Below are 24,936 nucleotides of genomic sequence, written 5' to 3' on the forward strand. Positions count from 1 at the left end.
TTAAGAATCCCTTTTAGAATGACACTGAAATCTGTGTCTCTCAGCCACCTACATACAAAGCATGCATTCATCTTTGACCTATTGTGCTTAATCTGCCTTCATATCTAAATGAATCATTAAATCCTATAGATTCTCCTCTTTCTCTTGTTTCCTTTAATTCATCTTTATGGCTTCAGTCTTTATCTTCATATGTCTGATTTATACCAATAGCATTTTAGGTGGATTTCAGGTGATAGTAGCTTTTAGCCTAGATTCAAATTCTGTTCCTTAATTATACTATGCTACTTCCTACTGCTCTGGATGTATTCCATGCTCACTTTTTATTTTTTTTATTTTGAGATTGAGTCTCGCTCTGTTACCCAGGCTGGAGTGCAGTGGCGTGATCTTGGCTCACTGCAACCTCCTCTTCCCAGGTTCAAGCGATTCTCCTGCCTCAGCTTCCTGAGTAGCTGGGATTACATGTGTGCGCCAACACTTCCCGATTAATTTTTGTATTTTTAGTAGCAATGGAGTTTCGCCATGTTGACCAGGCTGGTCTCGAACTCATGACTTCAGGTGATCTACCTGCCTCGGCCTCACAAATTGCTGGGATTACAGGCGTGAGCCACTGCGCCTGGCCCCATGCTCACTTTGAATATTACCTTCTCAGCTTACCTAGATAATATCTTCACTTCAGGATCAACTCAAATCTTACCTCATTTGAAGCAGCTAGTAACTATTTTAGTTTTTCCTATTTTCCCTTGTCTGTAATATTGCCTTCAGTATAGCATACAGTGTAGCATTTATGTACTATCTGTGAACTCTTAGGAAACAAGTACTATTTCTTACTTAAATCTCAGTAAATACAGATCCTGGAAGAGTGCTTGCCATACAGGAAGTACTCAGTAAGTGTCTGTTGATTGAATCAATTAATCAGGGTGTGTATAGTTAATGTCCTGGTAGTTACAGGTAAAATTGGTTGATGCTATGGATTTTTTTTAATGCTACATATACTTGGAGTCCCCTATAAGTCATGATAGTGATTAAAAGTGTTGAGATGAGGTTTATGGGTTGTGAATGGAAATCAATCTTATTTCTTTAGAGTCATACTTCACACTTACTGTGAATTTTGTTATAGGTCTATGACAAGGAGATCAGAGATCTGAGAAATCACTTGAAAGTTGGTTGTTCAGGGATATGTTTAAAAGAAATTCAGTTAATTATTAAATTCAAAAATAGAATTTTGAAAACATGTGGAATGAATCAAGAGACCCAATGTAATTTTGTAGATTCTGCCTTTACAGTTTAATTTATGGCAAAGATTCCCAAGCGTTTTGTGGAGATGCAAGTCATCAGAGTCTAACACATGAAATATCTCATAGTCTGTATGCAATAATCTTTAAAGGTTTTAATTGCCCTTCTTTTTCTCTAGGTTTGGCCAGATCTGCCTAATATAATTGTAGATGGATCCCTTGACCATGCAACTCAGGTTAAGGTACAGTTGTATATACATTTTTGTCAACATTGCCCTAAACATCTGGTTGTTTATGTTTTTCATCCTGATGAATGAGTAGCTAACCCTTGAGTTAAGTAGCCCTAACTTGAGGGTGCTTATCCACTACTAGTTTCTTGGCAGAAAGAGATCCTCGAGTGGAAGGCTCAACAGTGAACATGGAAATGTGTAGAAGGAAATCATCAATGAAATCTCTCATAAGTGTGCTTTTAATGAGCTGTGATTTATTTTAACTTTATGTCGCTTGAAAAATAATGAACCAAAGTCTTGCATTTTCTCACTAGAGGGGAATCCATTATGAACAGACTGAATTTTAATAAATTATCTGCATACAAAAGAAAATACAAGTCAGTTGAATGAAGGAAAGTTGTTCATCTCAGCCTGGTCATCTAGCATCCCCTCTACTCTGGAGTTTACTTGTCCCTGGATGACAGTCCTCCTTCATCTCATTTGTCTGGTTTAGAAAAATCTTTTGTTCCCCTTCCCATGTCCAGGTGATCTCATTGGGAGAGTGTAAGTGTCCAGGAAATTATCCATTTCTTCTAGGTTTTCTAGTTTATTTGCGTAGAGGTGTTTAGAGTATTCTCTGATGGTAGTTTGTATTTCTATGGGGTCGGTGGTGATATCCCCTTTATCATTTTTTATTGTGTCTATTTGATTCTTCTCTCTTTTCTTCTTTATTAGTCTTACTAGTGGTCTATCAATTTTGTTGATCTTTTCAAAAAACCAGCTCCTGGATTCATTGATTTTTTGGAAGGTTTTTTTGTGTCTCTATCTCCTTCAGTTCTGCTCTGATCTTAGTTATTTCTTGCCTTCTGCTAGCTTTTGAATGTGTTTGCTCTGGGGGGAGGGGGGAGGAATGGCATTGGGAGTTATAACTGATGTAAATGACGAGTTGATGGGTGCTGACGAGTTGATGGGTGCAGCACACCAACATGGCACATGTATACGTATGTAACAAACCTGCACGTTGTGCACACGTACCCTAGAACTTAAAGTATAATAATAATAATAAAAATTTAAAAAATGATTTTCTAAGTAAAGCCAGTGTCTTTCTGAAGACGAACTATAATGAAGCATAGAAATATCCAGAAAAAGTAGCCTATAGAATATGCATCTTTTCTGCAATTTCAAGTAGTATGTATGTTGAGAATTAAACTGGCCTGCCAAAAAAAAAAAAAAAGAAAAAGAAAAAGCTTTTGCTACATTCACTGATTTTTAAGTAAAAAAAAAAAAGAAAGAAAAAGAAAAAGTATTTGCATCTCTAAAGTTCACTTGTTTAGACATTGCTAATTTACCAGTCTTGTGATTACATGTCCAGTTATAAAACAAATCCTGTATTTGAAAGGGATTTTAATCTAACCTTCTTCTAAGAAAATAAAGAATGAAATCAGACCCCAATCTCTGCTTCTGTTGTAAACTCTGCAACAGCAGCAGATCTGAGATTAGAGCAGAGACTGATCTGGGCAGGCACAAATTCCTGTTCGTCTCCCATTTGTGGTCCCCTGGATAGGCTGAGACCCCAACCGTGACAGTGTGTGTTATTCTTACAGCTCTACAAGGCCTACGTTGCCTTTCCTGACTTCTTTCGTAATAGCACAGCTGCGTGGTGGAAGAAAGAGATAGAAGAGCTCTATGCAAACCCTCGAGAACCAGAGAAGAGCCTGAAGTTTGATGGATTGTGGATTGTAAGTGCACCGTTGGTTGTCTTTTTTTTTTTTTTTTTTTTTTTTGAATATTAGCAAGTCAAAACATGGGGAGGAGAGACTAGCAAAGCAGAGACGTATGACTGAAGAGATGAAAGGGAGAAATGCTGTTACAGAATCGAGGTGCAGGGACCAAGAGAAGCAGAGACCATTGCTGATCTGCCCAGGGACATATTGTCTGGTGGAAGTGGGAGCCCACAGAGGAGATTGCTACTGCTGGAGATGCCAGAGCAAAAGAGAGAGGGAGAAATCACCTCCCATCTCCAGTCTCTTGCCAATATCCCCCATTGGCCAAATTTACCTGAAAGCTTTTGGTAAGGGCGTCTTACAGGGCAGAACTGGGAGTGGGTGAGGCATGGAGCTGAGAGCAAGTAGGCATTCACCATAGTACTAGGGCAGACAACTCTGAGGGAATGGCTTAAAGGACCTGTTCAGACGTTTGTTGTAAATGCCAGTTGGACTTAAAAGCAGGACTTCCTGAGATATCCCTGGGATATATGTCTAAGGGCAACTCTATCTATGTTTTCTTCTGTCCTGATTTCCTTCCCCCCTGTCCAGTGGCCTGAAATCTTAAGCAAGCTCTAAGCCAGCTATGAAGGGCTGTTCAACGCTGGGTCAGGCTGGAAGAAGTTTGTGATTCCGTGGACAAAAGTCCACTGAAACTCCTGGGGCCTTCCTGGCCATCTGCACCTTTGGGATAGTTAGGCACAGAGTAGACACGTGAAAGGACACAAATTAACTCAAACAGGCAAATCAGACAGTGAAGAGGTGTGGGCAGCTTTGAAAATAAGATGTACTGAGAACTCTGGGGTCATATTTGTTTTTCCAGTGGAGGGAAAGCTATAGCTGGGTAATTCAAAGTAGTGAATAGTTCCTCAAGTACTTTCATTTGTCTTTAATATGTCCTATTTAAAATAGTCTGGCATGCAAAAATTTAACTGTTCCATTGTCTAAGTGTGAAGCGAGCATTCCCTTAGGAGCCCCTACTCCTTGCATTTAAGTAATAAATTCCCCAAAGCACGTTTTTATTTCCAAACTTGTTTCTGAGTTATGTACAGCTTTTCAGAAATATATTTATGGCAGAAAGTGAGATAACTCTCCTCGTGTTTGGGCTATGCCAATATCAGAATTAGTCCAAGCGATTGGACTAAGGTAAAATAGACGAAGATAATAGTAACCTCTGGCCACAGATTAAAAAGTGAATAATCCATGCACAGAAAAACAAAGATGGGCTACCTCTGTTGGGGATTTGTATCAAGAGATTTCCTTAGGTCCTGGATCCAGCATTACCTCACTATTTTTGCCACTATAAAAACAATCCTTGTAAGTTTTAAAATGCCAGGTAAGCAAGAAGGAGTTTAGCACTCCACTTTGGCCGATATACATTTTTAGAGTCCATTTGGGTCAATGCCAGGAATTAAACTACACATTTTTAGAGTCCATTTAGGTCAATGCCAGGGATTAAACACAGTGAACTAAACCGCCAGCTGAGGTGAGGGCTTCAAAAGTCATCTCCCTGAGGTAGTGTCCTCTACAACTGAAGCCATCCTGCCCCTGACATGATGGGATCTTTTTTTGTTAACTCATTTCAGGATATGAATGAGCCATCAAACTTTGTGAATGGATCTGTCAGGGGCTGCAGCGATGAAATGCTAAATAACCCACCCTATATGCCATGTATGTAAGATAATTACTTCATCAACTTACTTCCCTACTCAAAGACTCTAAAAGTTTTCCTTTTACTGTCAAAGTGAAGCCTAATGTTGAAGACAGAAAGCATTCTCCAACATGCCATGAAATCCCAAGTAAGATAACCTTGAATAAGTGCAGGTAAATGAATTCCTAATCAAGCAAGAAATAATGACATGATGTGGTGTGAAAGAAGTCACACAATGTGTGATACATTTGATTCCGTTGATAACTATGAACGGATTGATATAATTTTAAATAAACCCTAACACACACACACACACACACACACACACGGAGAGATGTTCTTTTTTTTGGAGATGGCGTCTCACTCTGTCGCCCAGGCTGGAATGCAGTGGTGTAATCTTGGCTCACTGCAACCTCTGCCTCCCGGGTTCAAGCAATTCTCCTGCCGCAGCCTCCCGAGTAGCTGGGACTATGGGCCCACACTGCCATGCCCAGCTAATTTTTTGTGTTTTAGTAGAGACGAGGTTTCACCGTGTTGTCAGGCTGGTCTCGAACTCCTGAGCTTAGGCAATCCGCCCACCTCAGCCTCCCAAAGTGCTAGGATTACAGAGATGTTCTTTGGATTAGAGAATTAAAACTTAGTTTCTGAAGTCTCTCTGCCCATGTAAACAGACATTTGATGCAGCATATTTCTTGGTCATCCTGTGGTACAAACAAAAATAAAATGTTGGGGTCAAAAGGATCTCAGAAAGTTGCATCATCTAATGTAACAGAGAAACAAGGAAGGAGATGACTTACTTCCTAAAAGTACTGTACCATGGCTGAGGTGGGAGGATTGTTCAAGACCAGGAGTTTGAGTCTTGAGACCAGCCTGGGCAACATAGTGAGACCCCCCACACACACACACAAAAACAAAACAAACAAACAAACAAAACACCCCAAAACAGAAAAACAGCAACAACAAAAGACACTATACGAGTAATCTTGGGACAGAATCTAGAATCCAAGTTTCTTGATGTCTACATCACTGTTATGCTGCCCATTGCTCACTCACTCACTCATTCATTCATTCATTCATTCATTGTCTCCTTCATTAATTTAATGCAGAGGGTGTTTGACTTGCAATGGTCTGACTTATGATTTTCAACCTTACAACGATGAGAAAGTGACATACATTCAGTAGAAATGAGCTTTGAGAACCCAAATAGCCATTCTATTTTTCACTTTCACTATAGCGTTCAGTAAATTACAAGAGATATTCAACATTTTGTTTTAAAACAGGCTTTGTGTTAGATAATTTTGCCCATCTTAGGCTAATGTAAGTGTCTGAGCACATTTAAAGTAGGTTAGGTCCACTCAATGCATTTTCAAGTTACAATATTTTCAACTTGTGATGGGTTCATGGGGATGTAATCACATTGTAAGTTGAAGATCATCTGTACTTATGTGTCAAGCAAATGCTGTCATATCAGAAAGATCTAGAGACACAAATACAAAAAAAAGATTGAAATAAGATTTATTCCCTGGAGAACATTACCATCTAGTGGAAGAAACAGTCCTAACAATGAAGAAGTTTATTATGTTGGCAAAAGGGCTATGACAACACTCTATACATTAAATCAGAGTTGGTGCAAAAAGAAGGGGAGCTACTTTTCCCAGCTCCATATTTTATCCTTAGCCTTCATTAGTTACAAAGACACAGAACGTTGTTTTCTATAGACTAAAAACTCATAAAACTGGGCCTGTTATTTGTAACAAAGTTGTTGACTGAAATAAAGAAATGCCAAAATGATGGGCATTTCTAGTGAATGTGCAAATTATGTTGTTTAGGAAATAACTCGACATTTCCCCTCAGATTTGGAATCTAGGGACAAGGGCCTGAACAGCAAGACCCTGTGCATGGAGAGTCAGCAGATCCTGCCAGACGGCTCCCCCGTGAAACACTACAACGTGCACAGCCTGTACGGGTGGTCCCAGACCAGACCCACATACGAGTGAGTGTCTTTTTGTCACGGCAGCCAAGATAGTTTTCCACATTGTCCCTTTTGCCATTTCATATTTGCATTGTGCATGTATCTACGTGATCCCGGTTAAATGGGTTAATGTCAAAATTTCAGGCATGGTTGCCCAACCAACCACCTCTGAGCGCATTTATCAAGTAGGTTACTAAATTTACCTATTTAAAGTGAGCAATTAGGTAGTGTTTAGTATATTCATAGAGTTGTGCAACTATCACAAAAATTAAATTTCAGAACATTTTTAGAACACCAAAAGGAAAACCTTTGCCCATTAGCAATCACTTCCAGCTTGTTCCTACCTCCTGAGCCCTAGCCATTGCTCGTCTATTTTCTGTCTACGTAGATTGCCTATTCTGGACATTTCATAAAATTGAATCACACAATATGTGCTCTTTTGTATCTGGCTGCTTTCATTTGGCATAATGTTTTCAAGGATCATCTATGTTGTAGCATGTATCAGTACTTGATTTCTTGTTACTGATTAATAATATTTCATTGTATAGATACACCATATTTTGCTTGCCTATCTACAAATGAGTGAACATCTAAGTTATTTCCATTTTTTGGCTATTATGAGTAGTGATTATGTGAATATTTATGTGCAAGATTTGGAGTAGACATGTTTTCTTTGTTTTGAGTATGTATCTAAGAATGGAAATTCTGTGTCATATAGGAACTGTATTTTTAATATTTTGAAGAAATATCAAGCTGTTTTCTAAAGAGGCTGTACCATTTACGTCCTTTTTTTTTTTTTTTTTTGATGGAGTCTTGCTCTGTCGCCCAGGCGGGAGTGCAATGGTGTGATTTTGGCTCACTGCAACCTCCACCTCCTGGGTTCAAGTGATTCTCCAGCCTCAGACTCCTGAATATTTGGGATTATAAGCATACACCACCATGCCTGGCTAATTTTTGTATTTTTTAGTAGAGACGGGGTTTCGCCATGTTGGCCAGGCTGGTCTCGAGCTCCTGACCCTGGGTGATCCACCTGCCTCGGCCTCCCAGAGGCTGGGATTACAGGCATGAGCCATCGTGCCTAGCCTACCATTTTACATTCTTACCTGCATGTATGATAAAATGTATAAAGGTTGCAATTCCTCCACATCCTTGCCAACCCTTGGTGGTATTCACCTTTTAAAATTACAGACATTCTAATGGGGGTAAAGTGATGTCTAATTGTTGTTTTCACTTTATTTCGCTAATACTAATGTTATTGAGCATCTTTTCATATGCTATTGGCTATTTGTATATATTCAAGTATCCAAATCCTTTGCTCATTTTTGATAGAATCTTTTTTATTATTATTATTGAGTTGTAGTCAGGCATGGTGGCTCACACCTGTAATCTCAGTACTTTGGGAGGCTGAAGTGGGAAGATTGCCTGAGTCCAGGAGTTTGAGGGCAGCTAGGGCAACATAATGAGACCCTGTCTCTACAAAAAACAAACAAATAAGCCAGGCAGAATGGTGCATGCCTGTAGTCCCAGCTACTCGAGAGGTTAAGGTAGGAGGATCTCTTGAGCCTAGGAGTTTGAGGCTGCAGTGAACTATGATGGCACTGCACTTCAGCCTGGACAACAAAGTAAGACTATCTCTACAGAAAAAAAAATTATTGGATCATAAACATTCTTTAAATATTCTAAATTCAAGCTTCTCATGAGATAGTTTGAGGATATTTTCTCTCATTCTGTAGACTTTTCACTTCCATAATCATGCCTTTTGGAGCACATTTTTAAAAGTTTTTATAAAGTCCTATTTATTCATTTACTTACTTATTTATTTGTCATTTGTGCTTTTGGTGTCATATTCAAGGAACTATTGCCTAATTCAAGGTCATGAAGATTTACTCCTGTGTCTTGTTCTAAGACCTTTATAGTTGTGGGTATTACACTGAGATCTGTCATCCATTTTAAGTTTATTTTTGTGTATGGTGTGAGTAGTGGTTCAATTTTATTCTTTCCTTCATTTTATTGGCTTGGCATCTTGTCAAAAATCAATTGACAATAAATGAGAAGGCTTATTTCTGCGTTCTCAATTCTATTTCATTGATCTCTCTCTATGTATCTATCCTTATGCCAGTACCACACTGTCTTAACTGATGAAGTGTGACTCTTCCAATTTTCTTTTTTCAAGATTGTTTTAGCTACTATGGGTCCCTTGCATTTGATATGAATTTTGTAATCACTTTGTCAGTTTTGACAAGATAGCAAGCTTCTCTGAAGAGAAAGATGGCGATGGGATGCGGATGTGTGAAAAGCAAATTTCCCTGAAGAGACAGGAGGGGATGATGCATGGGAAAGATGAACCTTTGGTAGGAACTCTATCAAGTTTTCACATCTTCTTATTGCTGCTTTCTTTGCCCTGCAAGCCCCTTCTTTGCCAAAAGAAAATTTCTACTCTTCTTTTAAGCAACATTCAAACGTCACTTCTTCTATGAAGACTTTCTGTCTTCTATGTCTAATATGAAGACAGGGATTTTGATAGGTTTTACATTGAGTCTATAGATCAGTTTGGGGAGTATTACCATCTTAACAATATTAAGTCTCTTTTGATTCATTAGCATGAGATGTTTTTCCACTTATTTAGATCTTTAATTTTTTCAACAATTATTTTTAGTTTTCAACGTATATGTTTCTGGCCATTATTTCTATAAATATTTATCTGTCCCTTTGTCTTTTCTTTTATCCTTCTGAGATTTTGCCATTTTCCAATGTCATTGGGAAATTTCAGACTTGTTCTTTAGTTCTTCCCAGGGCAGAGTGTGATCTTTTCTGTTCAACTGCCCATTTCTGCTCAAGTGTCTAAGCTCTCTGCCTTCTGTCCGCAGGGCTTACAAGAACCTCATACTATTTGATTTTGGGCTATCAACAGGTGATAGATCATGTTGCCCCTGGGTGTTCCACACTCAGGGGCAACATGGTCTTCTGAACAGAAATTCTTCTTCCCTTTCCCACTTTCTTTACATCTTCATCTTTCAGTTGCTCTTTCGCAGTCTTGCTTTCTACACCTAGCTTGAGGCTTTTCCAACCAAGGAAAAACTAGTTCTTCAGGAAAACATCCATGTCTATATATGAAATACACACAAAACAAATAGATGTTTTGTACCCTCAGAAATAACCTTACCTCAGAAGAGTACAAGGACGAATAAGTCATAGTCCCTGCTTTCAAGGACCTCATTGTCTGATTACAGGAGTCAAACATGAGAGGGAAAATCAATTAACTCTACTGGGATGATCCAGAAAGTCTGGATACATTCTGGATTCAGATGGCCCCCAAATCTAGGTTCCCAACCCAGATCTCTCTTGAGCTTCAAACCTAGAATTGCCCATAGATGTCTCATTTATGATGTCCCATAGGCACTTCAAACCTAATACTTAAAATGTTGAACTATTTGTCTCACCCTTAAATCTGTCCTCCTGCAGTCTTGTCTGTCTGTCTTTCTGCCTTCCTTTCTTTCCTTCCTTCTTTCTTTCTTTCTTTCTTTCTTTCTTTCTTTCTTTCTTTTTTGCAGATAGAGTCTCGCTCTGTCACCCAGGCTGGAGTACAGCGGCCTGATCTTGACTCACTGCAACCTCCACCTCCCTGGGTTTAAGCAATTCTCCTACCTCAGCCTCCCTAGTAGCTGCGATTAGAGGTGCATACCACCATGCCTGGCTAATTTTGTATTTTTATTAGAGACAGGGTTTTGCCATGTTGGACAGGCTAGTCTCGAACTACTGACTTCAGGTGATCCGCCCGCCTTGGCCTCCCAAAGTGCTGGGATTGTAGGCGTGAGCCACCGTGCACGGCCTCTCCAGCATTTATTTTAGTGAAAGGAACCAAGTTTAACTAGTCATTTCGGTCATCCTAGATTCTCCTTCTTTTCCTGCTTTCAGCTGGTGACTCAGTTCTTTACATCACTCACTACTCTATCTTCCTGCCTTATTCCAAGTCTTCATTACCTCTCATCTAGACTATTATAAAAATCTAAGTGATCCTTACCTCCATTTCTTTATCACACGTACATACATGTGCATTCTTCCAGTTTGTGTATGGTTAAATCTATACCTTTTACTTCATTATGTTTTGTCCATTGTTTTTATTTGAAATTCCTTTCTCTTGTAGAAATCAGGTGATTTATGTATTCTTTCAGTTTTAATAGAACGTGTGTGTGTGTGTGTGTGTGTGTGCGTGTATTTCCATTCATTTTTGAATTTGTTTAGGTGTGAAAAATTGGAAGTGACCCGAATGGATTAGTTTCCACAACAGTAGTCAGCTACTTTTCCTGACATCGTTTATTGACTAATTCATCTGTGTCTGTTGATCTGTGATGCTTTTTTTAAGCAAATACTTGGATTGTATACATACTAGGATCTATTAATAGACTTTCTCTTTTGTTCAGTTGATTTTTCCCTCACACAGTTGTTGTTATTTTCTAAGGGTGTGTGCAGATGATCTATCTTCCACTGAAAGATAAACATCTTTTATGTATATTTGCCTCTGTGGGCAAAACATGTCGCTTTTTGAGGTCTAGAAAAGCAGAGTGAATATTTCCAAAATGCTGTAGCTTTTATTTGGATCCCAGATCTGCCTCCTTATTCTTTTTTTCTCTTTCCCCTCCTGCCATATGACTACAGACACGCGTGCACCACCCTGCCTAGCTAATTTTATTTTTTTGTAGAGATAGGGTCTCAATGTGTTGCCTAGGCTGGTCTTGAACTTCTGGTCTCAAGCAGTCCTCTGCCTTGGCCTCCCAAGGTGCTGGGATTACGTGTGTGAGTTACTGCGCCTGGCCTCCTCTTTACTCTTTTTTTTTTTTTTTTTTTTTTTGAGACAGAGTCTTGCTCTGTCACCTAGGCTGAAGGGCAGTGGCATGATCTCGGCTCACTGTAACCTCCACATCCCCAGGTTCAAATGATTCTCCTACCTCAGCCTGCTGGGTAGCTGGGATTACAGGTGTGCACACCACACCCAGCTAATTTTGTTTGTTTGTTTGTTTGTTTGTTTTGTATTTTTAGTAGAGACAGGGTTTCACCATGTTGGCCAGGCTGGTCTTGAACTCCTGACCTCAAGCGATCCACCCACCTCGACCTCCCAAAATGCTGGGATTATAGGCATGAGCCACCACACCTGACCCTCTTTACTCTTTAAATGACCTTTGATAAGCATTTTGAAGATAGTCTTATTTTGTCCAGCTCACTATTTTCAGGTGAATGCCTTTCTAACTTCTCTGAACCGTAGCTTCTTAACAGTAAAAGGAGTGTAAAGACACCTTTTCATGATGTTATGAGACACCACATAGGAAAGTGACCAGTATAATACTAGGATAGAGGAATTGTTCCATAAATAGCTATATTTCCCCTTACTCCCAACCCTTTCTCTTACTCCAGGGAGATAGTTAATTAATCAGATTTTTCAAAAATGAAACACACATTCTAGGTGCAGATATACCTCTAGTCTTGCTGTGGAGTTTGCTGGGATCTTTAGCATGGCTTTTAGACAACAGATTCTTTCTGGGAAGAAGTTATCTGACTCGGACCAAAGTACCCTCACCACCTCATGCTCCAAGCTGCAGTTACTTTCTGTAAAGGAGTTCGTTTCTTCAATTCACCTCCTTGTTCCCCTCCCACCAGAGCTGTGCAGGAGGTGACAGGACAGCGAGGGGTCGTCATCACCCGCTCCACATTTCCCTCTTCTGGACGCTGGGGAGGACACTGGCTGGGAGACAATACAGCTGCGTGGGACCAGCTGGGGAAATCTATCATTGGTGTGTGGGCTCAATCCCAGGGGCCTGTGCTGGCAAGGAGGGCACTGGAGTTTGTGCTGTTCGGCAGCACTGGTTATGTCTGTATCATCATCTAGGTGGGTGGTAAAATTAACAAGAACTGAGTTCTCTCTGGGCATGGATTTTAATTTACACCCATCTTTTAATATTTTCATCATGAATGGTCCAGGGCTTTCTAATGGGGTAAGGAAAAATCAGGCCAAGGCTTCACTCTCCTCCCAAAGTTCTCCTTCATCTAACACAGCTGTGTCTTCTCCTTGCAGGCATGATGGAGTTCAGTCTCTTTGGAATACCTTATGTAAGTCACATTCAGACCATTACTAATTGCCCAGTCAGATTTTAGTGAGTCAGCGCCTCATGATATTCCCACCTCATGCTCTCATTGTGCATCTTCTCAGACAGGAGCAGATATCTGTGGGTTCTTTGGAGATGCTGAATATGAGATGTGTGTTCGCTGGATGCAGCTGGGGGCCTTTTATCCATTTTCCAGAAACCACAACAACATCGGGACAAGGGTGAGGCAGCAGTTTGTGCTCCATGTGTTGCGTACCCTCAAATCATAACTTCTTTTTAACCCCCAGGAGTATTATACTCATTTCCTGATAAAAATCAGAGAACATCACCAGAATCTTAATTTCTTGGAAAATCCACAGAGTTCAGAACTCTGGAATTATCAGTAATTTTTAGAAATATACCCTTTCTCATCTCCTGGAGAATTAGCACCCACGAGGAAAAGTTTTTATAGTTCCCCATGTGGCTAAAATAAAAGAAGCTCCCTTTGCTTTTAAGAATATTGAATTTGTATTTTACTCAAACTCATCCAAGATATGTTGGTGCTACACAGAAACCTCTCCCTCTACACATGTAGAGGGCCAGAGCTGGACCTATTCCAGGGACTTAGGAATCAGTGATAAAGAGGAGAAAGCAAGAAATTCTAATTTTGTAGGGTGACAGAGAAGGGGGAAAGGGTAGGCCAGGAATGAAGGGATAAGTGGCTTGTAACCTACATATTGAATAAATGCCCATTGATTCTTTTCTGATGCCACTGGGATGGAATGAAGAAAAGGTAATCCACTATATGCTCCTTTATCCCTACAGAGACAAGATCCTGTGGCCTGGAATTCAGCCTTTGAGATGTTATCCAGAAAAGTCCTAGAGACCAGATACACCCTGCTTCCTTATCTCTATACTCTGATGCATAAAGCTCACGTTGAGGGCAGCACTGTTGTCCGACCCCTTCTCCATGAGTGAGTACAGTCTCTTTCCCCAAGCAGCAGGTTTAGGCATGTCTTGCAAATAATCCTCTGTAGCAGTCATAAGAGGATAGGTGAATTTTCCCCGTTTATTTTTTAAGGTTTACGGATGACAGGACAACATGGGATATAGACCGTCAGTTCATGTTGGGTCCTGCTATCTTAATCAGCCCTGTGTTGGAAACTGTGAGTTCTTCACTGTAGATCAGAAACCCTTCAATCACATGATCTGAAATCATGCGAAAAGCATTTTAAAGATCATCTGGTTTTGTCTAGCGCACTATTTTCAGGCGAATGCCTTTCTAGAACATCTACAGGAGATCTTCTTTTTTAAAAGATCTCTCTGTTAATGAAATCTTTACTACACTGACTGATTTCTCATTTTAAAATTTTGTCATATGCTTTTTAAAAATACATTTTTTTCTGTAGTTTTGAGGAATAATTTTTCAGGATTTTTCTTAATAAAATCCCTCAAATTATTGCAATCACTAATAAAATTTTCATTTTTTGTCTTAATTCTACAGAGTGTTTTGAAAATGAAAATGAAACATTTTTATTGAAATACTCATAATGACATGTCAATTTTATGTTTCAGAGCACATTTGAGATCTCTGCTTATTTTCCGAGAGCCCGTTGGTATGACTATAGCACGGTAAGAACTAATATATTTGTGAAGAACCAGGTTGGTCTATGCAGCAGGGTGGAGACGTGGAGAAGTCGATAGAGCCTTCTATTTCCAAGCACATATTTTCTAAGGCAATAATTTTGACCTTTTTAGCCTTGGCAAGGCTTGTTTAAATGAAAGCATGTATAAGAGCGTAGATGAAATCTGAGCACCTATATCTCATTGATGCTCCCCCCTCACCCTTGCCCTTGCCTCTCAACTTTTCTGGAGAAGCAGTCTAGATTTTCAGTCTTAAGCAAAAATGAAAGATTAGAGATTTTCTCTTTCGGTTTGCAGTCTTTTGCTGACTTTCTAACATGCTTGCCAGGAAAGGAAGGACTTGTAATTAAACATGCTCTCATTTAATATATTTATCGCCCATCATTTTTTGCCTGTATTCTCCTTTCTAGGGAACTAGCAGCCAATCAACAGGTCAGAGGAAAATCCTGAAGGCTCCCCTTGACCACATCAACCTTCATGTCAGAGGAGGCTACATCCTGCCCTGGCAAGAGCCTGCAATGAACACTCACTCCAGGTGAGGAGAAGAGGTGATGTGTCACAGTCTCTTGCTATACCCTAATGAGGAAACCTTACAGGAGGCTGTCCCACCTTCACCAGGGATATGTGGATTAGAAACTAAATTGCCAAACAGCTTTACTGGTCAGATCCTGTGAGTGCTGTCTGAGTGGGACCTGGAAGAAGATGAGTTCATAAAGTTAGTCTTAGGGATATATACATATATATATATATATATACACACACACACACACACACACATATATATAACACACACACATATATATAACACACACACACACACACACACGTATTTTTTGTCTGTAGTGCTGTATCAAAGGCAAAAATTTTCCTGAAGGCAGAAAAATGTTTCTCTTTCCACACTATTAAAAAGGAATAGGGAATGTTAATGAGCTCTTTGCCTTGTGATCGAACAAGGACTAGGTAGGATTGAGTCCTTGTCCTATCCAAGGACTTAGTGCTCATTCCTGGGTCTACTTTGGTCAACCAAGGAAAGATATGTTTGTGTGTTGTGTGCGTGTACACACACATATATAAATTACACGTATACTATGTAAAAATTTATAAAATCATTGATTAAACAGAACATGTCACATCAAGAAAGGCACATAAAAACATTAACAACTCAAAAGGAGAGAAGTTAACTTTCAGCCTTGTGGCGTAATGCATGGTTTAAATGAAAGAGGGCTTTGAGCTGGATCTTGCATAATGAATGAGATTTGAATGTACAAAGGGGAAAGAGAGATCCTGGTCAGATTAAAGTACTGAAGGTGAAAAATGGGTTGGATTTGGGAACAGTAAACTATCCAGTTTAACTGGAGCACAGATAAAGGAAGTGATAAAATAAGTAAAACTCCAGCAGGTTAGGATCAGATCCTGGGAGATGGTGAATGGCAAGCCAACTACTTTGCATTTTATTCTGTGGCAACCTGGAAGTTACTGAGGATTCTCTTTTTAGGGATTTTCTTCCTATGAAATTAATATTTCATTATATTACTTGTGTGTATATTTGATTTTTGGAAATTGAAGCTAAATCAAATGTTTTATTAAATTTTAAATGTTTTCCATTAACTTTTAGGTGTCCTATATTTTATCTATTTTACCTGTTATTAGAACTTTATATGCATATTTAATACATTTATTTCTAGATAAGTAATGTTTTAACACAGTCTGTTCTTTATTCTTATAACCTACAATCTAGAGAAAAATAACTCATCTTTTTTTTTTTTTGGTAGTCGACAGAATTTTATGGGATTGACTGTTGCTTTGGATGACAATGGGAAAGCTGAAGGCCAGGTGTTCTGGGATGATGGACAAAGCATTGGTGAGTATAAACTTTCCAGGGTCCCTGTACATCACTGAGAAAAATCATACCATAGAGGCTCGGCATATAATTAGCATGAACCGAAAACCTCTCTCTGCCTATTGTCAACAAGGCAATAACATTTGGAGAATTTTTCCAACTTTTGCCTGCTCATTTGTATTATACTATAGTTAGTATAGATGGGGTACAGTCCCTACCTTTGTAGGTCCAGGAACTTGCTGTTATGCAATCAGTCAGGGATGATCTATCTCTGTATAACTGTCTCACTCTTGATTTTAAAAAAGTGTGGATGCAAATATCACGCTGATGGTTAATTCATTCTCATGAATTAACATGACTCTATTATTTGGGTCAGCCATCTATACCAGGCACCCTGTTCCTCACAAATAGGCCTGCTCAAGAGGCAATTTAGAGGTTGGAAAATTTCTTGGTGACTGGTAAATTGGGAATTAAGTATTGCTCAAAGGATACTTACATCAATGAAATATTACTTTGTATGCTTCCTTTCCTCACTAGAGGTAGGATATGTTAGTTCTACTTTAGATAAGTGAGATTTGTCATTATCATCAGAACACCCTATAACTCCGAGTTTTCTATAGAAATATGGACACACTGTTACCAGCTGACTCTCACTTTTCACTACTTATTACTGCAGACCAGAACCTTCTAATCTTGCAACATACCACATTTTCTGAAATTATAGCTTGTTTTTCACTACTAATACTTCTAGAGATTCCTTCTTTTTTAGGTTCTTTCACTATAAAGATAAGAAATTCTCATTAAAGGAGTAGATATTCTTTGTAACACATGTTAAAGATAGAAAATTAGAAAAAAATACAAGCACTTTTAATATTTTTGCTGTACTGACTTTGGCTTTTATATTAAGAAAATGCTTAATTTTTAATATGGCTGAAAATGTTCTGCATATTTAATTTGTGAATCCTGTTTATTTTCCTCTAACATAATGACAGAAACATGTGTGAATGTTATTATTTACTTCTTATAAATACCATTATGATGATCATATTCTATTGAGAGGATATGTACAGGATGGTTTTGATTTTCATTGTCATAAATAATATCCTTTCTCTTTTTTTTTTTTTGAGTCTCACTCTTTCGTTCAGGCTGCAGTGGTGTGATCTCAGCTCACTGCAACCTCCTCCTCCCTAATTCAAGTGATTCTCCTGGCTCAGCCTCCCAGAGTAGCTGGGATTTCAGATGTGTGGCACAACACCCACTAATTTTTGTGTTTTTAGTAGAGATGGGGTTTCGCCATGTTGGCCAGGCTGGTCTCGAACTCTTGGCCTCAAATGATTCACCTGCCTCGGCCTCCCAAAGTGCTGAGATTACAGGTGTCAGCCACTCTTCCCAGCCCATAAATAACATCCTTGAGTGTTAACCATTGTTTCCACTTTAGAATATGTCCATAGAGTAGATTCCTGGAAGTGATATTAGTATCTTTTAATCACCTTTAAAAGAGTTGTAATTTACACAAATAAAATGTATCCATTTTAAGAATACAGCGAAGTTTTGACAAATGTGTACATTTGTACAGCCACTACCACAATGAAGATGTGAAATATTTTTATAACCCCAAAAGTTCCCCTTTTATAGTCAGCCTGTGGATTCATCCAACTGTGGTTTGAAAATGTAGTTAGCCTACAATAGTTGCATCTATACTGACCATGTACAGACATGTTTTTCTTGTTATTATTTTGTAAACAATACAGAATACCATGATTTATATATGTTTACATTGGATCAGGTATTATAAGTACCCTGGAGATTATTTAAAGTACATGGGAGGATGTGTATAAGTTATATGCAAATATTACACCACAAAATAAGTTACATTCAAATAATAATGTCAGATTCATTTTAATGGTCAAAAAATGAAACCACTAAAATATTCATCAATAAGTACATTGGTCAATAGTCATGGAATATTACCATGGAAGACACCATGGATTATTATTAGGAATAAAAAGTAATTAATTCCTTTCACATGCAACAGCATGAATGAATGTAAAAAACATTTTGCTAAGTTAAAGATGCTAAAAATACAAAAAATAGTACATATTGTATGATTCTATTCACATAAAATCTAGAAAATACAAATCTAATTTATAGTGACAGAAAGCAGAACAATAGTTGCCAGATTCTGGAAGGAAGGATCAGGAGTGGGGAGAAGCTGGCTAGAAAGAAGTACAGCTGTCCTTGGGTATCCATAGGGGGTTGGTTCCAGGACCCCTGTGGATATCAAATTCCACAGATGCTCAAGTTCCTTATATAAAATGGTAAATTTTTATAATTTCAACTTTTATTTTAGATACAGGAGGTACATGTGCAGAATTGTTACATGGACATATTGTATGATGCTGAGGTTTGGGGTATGGATCACGTCACCCAGCCAGTGAGCATAGTAACTAATGGGTAGTTTTTCAACTCATGCCCCCCTTCCTTGTTACCCACTCTAATAGCCTGCAGTGTCTATTGTTCTTGTCTTTATGTCCATGTGTACTCAATGTTTAGCTCCCACTTAAAAGTAAGAAAATGTATTATTTGGTTTTCTTTTTCTGTGTTAATTTTCTTAAGGTTGTGACCTCCAGCTGCATCCATGCTGCTGCATAGGACATGATTTCATTCTTTTTATGGCTGTGTAGTGTTCCATGGTGTATATGTACCACTTTTTCTTTATCCAATCCTTTGTTGATAGGCACCTGTGTTGATTCCATGTCTTTGCAATTGACTAGTGCTGCGAGGAACATAAGAGTGCATGGGTCCTTTTGGTAGAATGATTTATTTTCCTTTGGGTACATACCAAGTAATGAGATTGCTGGGTTGAATGGTAGTCCTGTTTTAATTTCTTTGATAGATCTCCAGACTACTTTCCTCAGTGGCTAAACTAATTTACATTTCCTCCAACAGTGTTTAAGCATTTTCTTTTCTCTGCAGCCTTGCTAGCATATGTTATTATTTGACTTTTTAATAATAGAGGGTTTGATTTGCGTTTCTCTAATGATTGGTGATGATAAGCATTTTTTCATGTTTATTTGCCACTTACATGTCTTCTTTAGAGAAATGTCTGTTCATGTCTTTTGGCTGTTTTTCAATGGGGTTATTTGACTTTTGCTTCTTGATTTAAGTTTCTTATAGAATCTGGAGGTTAGACCTTTGTTGGATGCATAGCTTGTGAATACTCTCTCCTATTCTGTAGGTTGTCTACTCTGTTGATGGCTTTTTTCACTGTGAAGAAGCTCTTTAGTTTAATTAAGTTCAACCTGTCAATTTTTGTTTTTGTTGTAATTGCTTTTGGGGACTTAGCCAAAAGTTTTTGCTAAGACCAATGTCGAGAAATCAGACAAGACACAAATAAATGGAAAGAAACATTCCATGCTCATGGATTCGAAGAATCAAAGCAATATACAGATTCAACACTATTCTTATCAAACTAGCAACATCATTTTTCACAGAATTAGAAAAAAACTATTTGAAAACTCCTATGGAACCAGAAAAAGAGCCCAAATAGCCAAAGCCATCCTAAGCAAAAGAAACAAAGACAGAGGTATCACACTACTCAACATCAAGCTATACTAGAAGGCTACAGTAACCAAAACAGCATGCATAGTACTGTTATAAAAACAGACACATAGCAATAGAACAGTATAGAAAATCCAGAAGTAAAGCCACATAACTACAACCATCTGATGTTTGACAAAGTTGACAAAAACAAGCAGTGGAGAAAGACTGTGTATTCAATAAATGGTGCTGGGACAACGGGCTAGCCATGTGCAGAAGAATGAAACTGAACCCTTACCTTTCACCGTATAAAAAAATTAACTAGAGGCGGATTAAAGATTTAAATGTAAGAACTCAAACTATATAAATCCTAGAAGAAAATACTCTTCATGTTCTTCTTTTTCTTTGGTTATTTTAGCTCTTTTGTATTTCACACAGGTTTTTAAATCAACTTATCAATTTTTAACAACAAGACCACCTTCTAGAATTTTGACTGGGATTGCTTTTATTCTTAAGACCAATTTTTGAATATTTGTCATCTCTTTTTTTCCTCTATCTCTTTCTCTCATCTACTTACCTACTTATCTACCTATCTATCTCTATATAATTACCATTTACTTAGATCTTCTTTAATTACTCTTAGCAATGTTTTATAATTTTCGGTGTATGGATCTTGTACGTATTTTGTTGAATATGTCCTAAGTATTTTAAGTTTTTGATGATATTTTAAATAATATTTTAAATTTCTCCTAACAGTTTATGGATAATATATTATAATCCTATATTCACCTAATATGATATATGAGAGATATTTTTCAAATGGTTTTATTATCCATTTATGGGTGAAAACTTGCTAAAGAAAACATATGAAGGAATTAAACAACTTCTCTCTTCAAAGCTCAGTTTAGTCTTTGGACTTTCTTTTTAACATAATCTGATAAGAAACTCTAGGAGAGGCATGTGGTATTCTGAAATTAAATATATCTAGGTTTGAATACCATCTCAGTAACTTTCTGGTTGTATGTCTTCTGGAAAATTACTTTCATTTTGTTGTCTCCATTTCTTCTTTATTATCTACAACATACACCTATGTTGTAATTTTATGAGGATAAAATGATTTAACATACATAAAACATTCCTGGCACATGAGTTCTGAATAAAATGTGTCATTTATATGTAAAGTAAATAAAACTCCATTCTAAACATTTAATATGAGATACTTTACATTAAAATTAGCATGTCTAACTTACAAAAACAAAATGAAAATAAATAAGTAAATAAAATAAAATTAGTGTGGTTAGTAAGATAATAAGACAATAAGGCACCCAAAAGTCAAAAAGAGGAGGTTGACCAGCCATCCTGGATTTCAAAGCTGTGGCAGGACTTGAGCCTTATAAGGGCATAATATACTACAGTGCCAATTTTTAAATTTAAGAACTGTATTTATTAAATGCACTTTAATATTCTTGTCTCTTGGGAAAGTACATTTTTTTTCTCAAATTAAGCCTTTGTGAAAGATGAACGTTTAATCAAGGGTTTGCTAGGTGGGGAAGGAATGATAATAAAAGGAGTCAGTGCCCATAATGAGACATTCAACACTTTGGTACCTCAGTGACATTCTTGCCAATGGGACTGCAGACTATTTTATGTTGTCAGATCATGACAAGTACTTGGTGTATATCCATTCATCAATTGATGCACATTTGGATTGTTTCCACTTTTTGGCAATTATAAATAATGCTGCTATGAACATCTGAGTGTAAGTTCTTGAATAGACACACTTTTAAAACCTCTCTTGTGTACTATACATACCTGGGAGTGAAATTTCTGGCTTATATGGTAACTCTGTGTTTAACTGTTGATGAAATATCCAGCTGTTTTCTATAGAGGCAGCACCATTTTACATCCCAATCAGCAGTGTATGAGGGTTCTGATTTATCTTCTTCCTTATCAACATTTATTATCTATCTTTTTGATTATAGTCATTCTAGTGGGTGAAAAGCTGTAGTTTATTGTGGTTTTGATTAATTTATATTGCCCTGATAACTAATGTTGTTGAACATCTTTACATGTACCTATTATCCATGTGTACATTTTCTACAGAGAAATGATTTTTCATATGCTTTTCACATTGTAAAATTAAAGTGTCTTTATTATTGAATCATAAACAGTCTTTATAGAATTTAGATAAAAGTCCCTCATCTGATGCATGATTTTCAAATATTTTCTCTCGTTTAGCAGGTGCCTCTTTTGAGGCATAAACTTTTAAATTTTGATGAAGTCTAATTTATCTATTTTTTTCCATTTGTTTAATGTACTTTTGGTGTTATATCTAAGAAATCATTGCCCATTACAAAGTCCCAAGGATTTGCTACTAGGTTTTCTTCTAAGAGTTTCATAATTTTAGCTCTTACATTTAATTCTTTGGTTCTTTTTGAGTTAATTTTTGTATATGGTGTGAGACAGGGGTCTAACTTCTTTCTTTTGTGTGTGGATTCCAATTTTCCCAGAACCATTTGTGAAAAGACTATTATTTTCTCATTGAATTATTTTGGAATTTTTGTTAAAAATAAATAGACCATTACTGTGAGGATTTATTTCTGAATTTTCAGTTCTATTGTATTAATCTACATGTCTATTCTTATGTCATCACTGCATTGTCTTGATTACAGTAGATTTGTAGTACGTTTTAAAATCAGGAAGCATGAGTTCTTCAATTTTGTTCGTTTTCAAAAATGGGCCTTATTTTAAAGCAGGTTTTCGCAACCTCAGCAATATTGACGTTTTGGGCTAAATAATTATTTTGTGATGGTGGCTGGGCTGGTTATTACAGCTGTTTAGCAGCATCTCTGCCCTCTCCCCACTTGATGTCAAAAGCAAAGTTATCTTCGAGATAACTACATGATCTCTAAATATTGTAAAATGTCCCCAGAGAGGCAAATTTACTGCTGGTTGAGGATCAATGTTTTAAGAGAACATAGAAAGTCCTTTGATACAGGTTTAACTGATTAGAACTAGATGAGTGATGTCATTGCAGGTTAATAACATCACAATTAGTATGCAAAATCAACCCTCTATGAGCAATATGTTTTGAAAATGTAAACAAATAAAGCCGTTTCCTACAAAATTTTAACTTTCTGTTACAGTATATTTTAGTCTTAAGGTTAAAAGTTAATAGTACCTGAAACTTTCAAACTTCTAAATTTTTACGGAATTTTTATCACTTTTAAAAATCAGACAGGCTTAAAAATTCAAATTTAAACTACTAAGATACAGTGTAAGTGTAAGTGTAACTTAAATGTTCTGTTAACAGACTTGGAACCATTTATTTAACTTTTCCTCACATAAGGTGATATAATGGCTAGTTCAAGGATAATCTTTAAAAAACATGTTGACAGAATCCTATTCTTTACAAGTTTTTATTAACTGCTAGAAAAGGTTGTAGTGTTTGCCCAGGTTACATTTTCTAGCCAAGACTAAATTTTAAAATATGGGTTGTATAATTGCTTCCATAAAAGTGAAGGTAATTTAGAATACTTAGAGAGTGAGTTGGTTTGGGAGAGAATATGTTGGAATACTGACAAGAGTTGGAATGTTGAGAAGGGCCAAGAACAGAACATGAAGTGAAACTGACTTTTAAGAAACAAGGAGTTGGCCGGGCGCGGTGGCTCAAGCCTGTAATCCCAGCACTTTGGGAGGCCGAGACGGGCGGATCACAAGGTCAGGAGATCGAGACCATCCTGGCTAACACGGTGAAACCCTGTCTCTACTAAAAAATACAAAAAACTAGCTGGGCGAGGTGGTGGGCGCCTGTAGTCCCAGCTACTCGGGAGGCTGAGGCAGGAGAATGGCATAAACCCGGGAGGCGGAGCTTGCAGTGAGCTGAGATCCGGCCACTGTACTCCAGCCTGGGGGACAGAGCGAGACTCCGTCTCAAAAAAAAAAAAAAAAAAAAAAAGAAACAAGGAGTTATAGGAACCATATGGGAAGAAGATATAAAGGAAGGAGTATTTCAAAGGAGAGGTGTGTGGTCAAAGTGACCTAAAAATCCTGAACAATATTAGGAGATATTTAGATTTTATATACTATGTCACTGGTGACTTAGAAAGGGTCAGATTCCATGGAAAAAGGAAACACAGGAGCTGGAGTTTAGGAGATGTAAGATTGAATTATGAGTTGGGTACACAGACATAACAAGCAAAGGCTACATTTATTTATTCATTTATTTTTATTTATTTTTATTTTTTGAGATGGAGTCTCGCTATGTCTCCCAGGCTGGAGTGCAGTGGCACGATCTTGGCTCTCTGCAAGTTCCGCCTCCTGGGTTCATGCCATTCTCCCACATCAGCATCCCGAGTAGCTGGGACTACAGGCGCCCACCACTACACCTGGCTAATTTTGTTTTTGTATTTTTAGTAGAGATGGGGTTTCACCATGTTGGCCAGGATGGTCTTGATCTCCTGACCTCGTGATCTGCCTGCCTTGGCCTCCCAAAGTGCTGGGATTACAGGCGTGAGCCACCGTGCCCAACCCAGCAAAGGCTACCTTTTTAAGATGTATGGTAATAAAAAGGAGACGTGGTAGTAGCTTGATATAAATAGAATTAAGTAAAAGTGTTACCAGAACAGAGTACTCTGGAGCATAAATGTAGCTTGAGAAAGCAGAGAAGGTATAGGGAAGAACTGATGGAGTAAATTCTACAGAGGCGGAAGTGCTTGGAATCTGGAGCACTGTGGGAGGATGAGCTAAGAGTAGGGAGAGAAGAATGGTGAAGATGAAGATTGATTATGACTTCGATGACAGTGAGCAATCAATTTTAAGTACTTATTCTGCACAAGAAGAATGTTATGTGCCTTACTGCCATTAAGTGGGTACTATTATCTCCATTCAATAGATAATAAAATGTTAAGTAACTTGTCTGAGGTTGCACAACTATTAAGTACAAGAGTTGGGATTTCAATACATGTCTACCTGACTTGGGAGCCTAAATTCCTAACCACCTGCCTCT

General features: G+C 37.8%; 1 protein-coding gene across 1 annotated transcript in view; it reads left to right on the forward strand.

The window, feature by feature from the left end:
* The window catches only part of MGAM2 (maltase-glucoamylase 2 (putative)), a 103,434-nt gene that overhangs the window by 65,009 nt on the left and 13,489 nt on the right, over nt 1-24,936 (forward strand). The window contains exons 33-44 of the mRNA XM_025380084.1: nt 1,412-1,474; nt 3,046-3,180; nt 4,791-4,875; nt 6,710-6,848; nt 12,480-12,613; nt 12,895-12,929; nt 13,030-13,146; nt 13,730-13,878; nt 13,986-14,070; nt 14,480-14,536; nt 14,959-15,083; nt 16,321-16,409. Coding sequence (XP_025235869.1) covers nt 1,412-1,474; nt 3,046-3,180; nt 4,791-4,875; nt 6,710-6,848; nt 12,480-12,613; nt 12,895-12,929; nt 13,030-13,146; nt 13,730-13,878; nt 13,986-14,070; nt 14,480-14,536; nt 14,959-15,083; nt 16,321-16,409 — 1,213 coding nt within the window. The remainder of the gene's footprint in view (nt 1-1,411; nt 1,475-3,045; nt 3,181-4,790; nt 4,876-6,709; nt 6,849-12,479; nt 12,614-12,894; nt 12,930-13,029; nt 13,147-13,729; nt 13,879-13,985; nt 14,071-14,479; nt 14,537-14,958; nt 15,084-16,320; nt 16,410-24,936) is intronic.

Source organism: Theropithecus gelada, chromosome 3, assembly GCF_003255815.1.
Source record: "Theropithecus gelada isolate Dixy chromosome 3, Tgel_1.0, whole genome shotgun sequence".
NCBI lineage: Eukaryota > Metazoa > Chordata > Mammalia > Primates > Cercopithecidae > Theropithecus > Theropithecus gelada.